Source organism: Nicotiana tabacum, chromosome 6 (assembly GCF_000715075.1).
Source record: "Nicotiana tabacum cultivar K326 chromosome 6, ASM71507v2, whole genome shotgun sequence".
In the NCBI taxonomy this organism is placed as follows: Eukaryota; Viridiplantae; Streptophyta; class Magnoliopsida; order Solanales; family Solanaceae; genus Nicotiana; species Nicotiana tabacum.
In genome coordinates, this window is record NC_134085.1 from 201,414,602 (window position 1) to 201,417,570 (window position 2,969).

The following is a 2,969-nucleotide window of genomic DNA, read 5'->3' on the forward strand; positions in this document are numbered from 1 at the left end:
TCGGCTTTATGCTAAGTTCTCGAAGTGTGAATTTTGGCTAGACTCGGTATCATTTCTGGGGCATGTTGTTTCCAAAGATGGAATTATGGTAGATCCTAGGAAGACAAAAGTTGTGCAGAAATGGCCCAGACCTACTTCTCCTATAGAGATTTGCAACTTTTAAGGCTTAGCAGGCTATTACAGGCGTTTTGTGTAGGATTTCTCCAGAGTAGCAGCACCACTGACCAAGCTAACACAGAAAAATGCAAAGTTTCAATGGACGGAGGAATGTGAGCAAAGCTTTCAGAAACTCAAAACGTGTCTGACAACTGCACAAATATTAGCTTTACCATCAAGTTCTGGAGGATTTTCAGTATTATGTGATGCCTCGAGGGTAGGATTAGGATGTTTTCTCATGCAAAATGGTCATGTTATTGCTTATGCTTCGAGACAATTGAAAAATCACGAGCAAAACTATCCTACACATGATTTGGAGATGGCTGCAGTGGTATTTGCTCTAAAATTTGGAGACATTATCTATACGGTGAAGCTTGTGAGATTTATACTGACCATAAAAGTCTAAAGTATATCTTTCAATAGAGAGTTCTAAATCTTCGACATCGTCGTTGGATGGAACTACTCAAAGACTATGATTGTTCTATTTTGTATCATTCTGGAAAAACTAATATGGTGGCTGATGCATTGAGTAGAAAATCTATGGGGAGTTTGACACATATAGCTCATACAAAGAGACTTTTGGCCAAAGATATTCAGAGACTAGAAGATACATGTATCAGATTTAGTGTCAGAAATTCAGAGGCATTGTTGGCTTGTGCTCAGGCTAAGTCTTCACTAATTGAGCGCATTAAGGCCACCCAATATGAGGATGATCGATTATGCAAATACAGAGATGAGACCTTAGTTGGTAAAAGCAAAGATATAATTGTTGAAAGTGATGGTGTTCTTTGAATGAGTGACAGTCTATATGTAGCAGACGTAGATGGGTTGAGACATGTTATTCTTAAAGAAGCCCACAACACTAAATACACTATACATCCTGGATCCACAAAAAATGTACCATGACCTGAAACAAATTTTTTGGTGGGAAGGTATGAAGAAAGATATTGCTAACTTTGTTTCTAGTTGTTTGACTTATCAGTAGGTCAAGGCTGAGAATCAGCGACCCGCAGGACTACTACAACAAATTGAGATTCCAAAGTAGAAATGGGAAATAATTACTATGGATTTTGTCATCGAGCTACCACGAACCCTTAGAGGTTATGACTCTGTATGGGTGATTGTAGATCGACTGACAAAATCAACACACTTTTTGCCAGTGAAGACTACATATGGTGGAGTGAGGTATGCACAAATATTTATGAACAAAATTGTCCGACTTCATGGATTTCCAATATCCATCATCTCTGATAGAGGATCACAGTTCACTTCACGCTTTTGGAAATCTTTTCAAGAAGCATTGGGTACATGAGTAGATTTTAGCACTGCATTTCATCCACAGAAAGACAGACAGTCTGAACTTACTATACAAATATTGGAGGATATGTTGAGAGCTTGCATTCTTGAGTTTGGAGGTAGTTGGGACACTTATCTACTGTTAGCTGAATTTGCTTACAATAATAGCTTCCAGTCCAATATTCAAATGGCATCATACGAAGCATTGTATGGTAGAAGATGTCGTTCTCCTATCGGATGGTTTGAAGCTGGTGAGACTAACTTATTGGGACCCGACCTAGTACAAGAAGCTATAGACAAGGTCCAGTTGATCAGATAGAGATTGTTTGCAGTTCAAAGTAGACAAAAGTCGTATGCTGATAAGAGAAGAAGAGATTTAGTGTTCACAATTGGGGACAAAGTGTTCCTACAAGTCTCCCCTATGAAAGGTGTGATGCGGTTTGGGAAAAGAGGCAAATTGAGACCCAGGTTTATAGGACCGTATGAGATACTAGACCGAGTTAGAGCGGTGACTTATCGTTTGGCACTTCCTCCTGAGTTATCTTTTATTCACCCAGTGTTTCATGTCTCAATGCTAAGGAAATTTATATCAGACTCATCTCAGGTGCTTGAAGCACCTGCTATACCGCTTGATGAGAAGTTGTCTTACGAGGAGAAACCGACGGCTATTGTTGATAGGCAAGTAAGAAAGCTACGGTCAAAAAAAATTGAGTTCGTAAAAGTTTTATGGTGAAATCATACAGTTGAAGAAGCTATTTGGGAAATAGAAGATACTATGCGAGTCAAGTACCTCCCATTTGTTTCAGTCCACAAGTACGTACTTGAGTTAAAATTCGGGGATCGAATTTCATAAGGTGGGGAGAATGTAATACTTCATATTCAAGTTGGGGTATTTTTGTCATTTAATATTACTTAAACTAAAAAAAACCTAGCTAATTAAATGGGCAAAAGCCCATTGTATAGTGATGGGAAAACAAAGAAAGAAAAGGTAAATAAAGGCAAACACAACAGAAGCTAAAAAATGAAAGAAATAAAGAAAGAAAGAAAACGAGTATGCTTCAGAAAACACACAAAAGAAATTTCAAAAATAGAAGAAGAAGAAGAAGAAGAAGAAGAAGAAGAAGAAGAAGAAGAAGAAGAAGAAGAAGAAGAAGAAGAAGAAAAAGGCTGGAACCAAACCTTGAGAAATCTTAAATACGCACTGGTTTTTACGGGTAATACTCGAATTTCTCAGCTAGGTTCTTTTTTTCTGGTAATTCTTTTTATCTCAGTTCATATATTTGAAGGGTTTCACAAGATATAGGAAATTAAATACCAATAAGAATTATTCTAGGCAAATTAAGAGTCAAACATAAAACCTCGAGGGTTGGGTATTCTAAATTAGCCATGAATTAGCCAAAACAAGAAAATTAACACGAGATCGATGTTGATGTGGTTATAGATTGATTGAAGAAAGTTGTACGGATCGCTCAAGGTGACGAGTTTGGTATTTCACACGAGTACTGTGAGTAGTAATC

General features: G+C 37.6%; 1 protein-coding gene across 1 annotated transcript; it reads left to right on the top strand.

The window, feature by feature from the left end:
* Positions 1 to 1,219: 1,219 nt before the first annotated feature.
* LOC142182281 (uncharacterized) lies at positions 1,220 to 2,219 on the top strand. The gene is made up of 4 exons (XM_075256478.1): positions 1,220 to 1,341; positions 1,621 to 1,703; positions 1,785 to 2,134; positions 2,196 to 2,219. Exons 1-4 carry the CDS (start codon positions 1,220 to 1,222, stop codon positions 2,217 to 2,219), a joined length of 579 nt encoding a protein of 192 aa, XP_075112579.1.
* Positions 2,220 to 2,969: the final 750 nt, after the last annotated feature.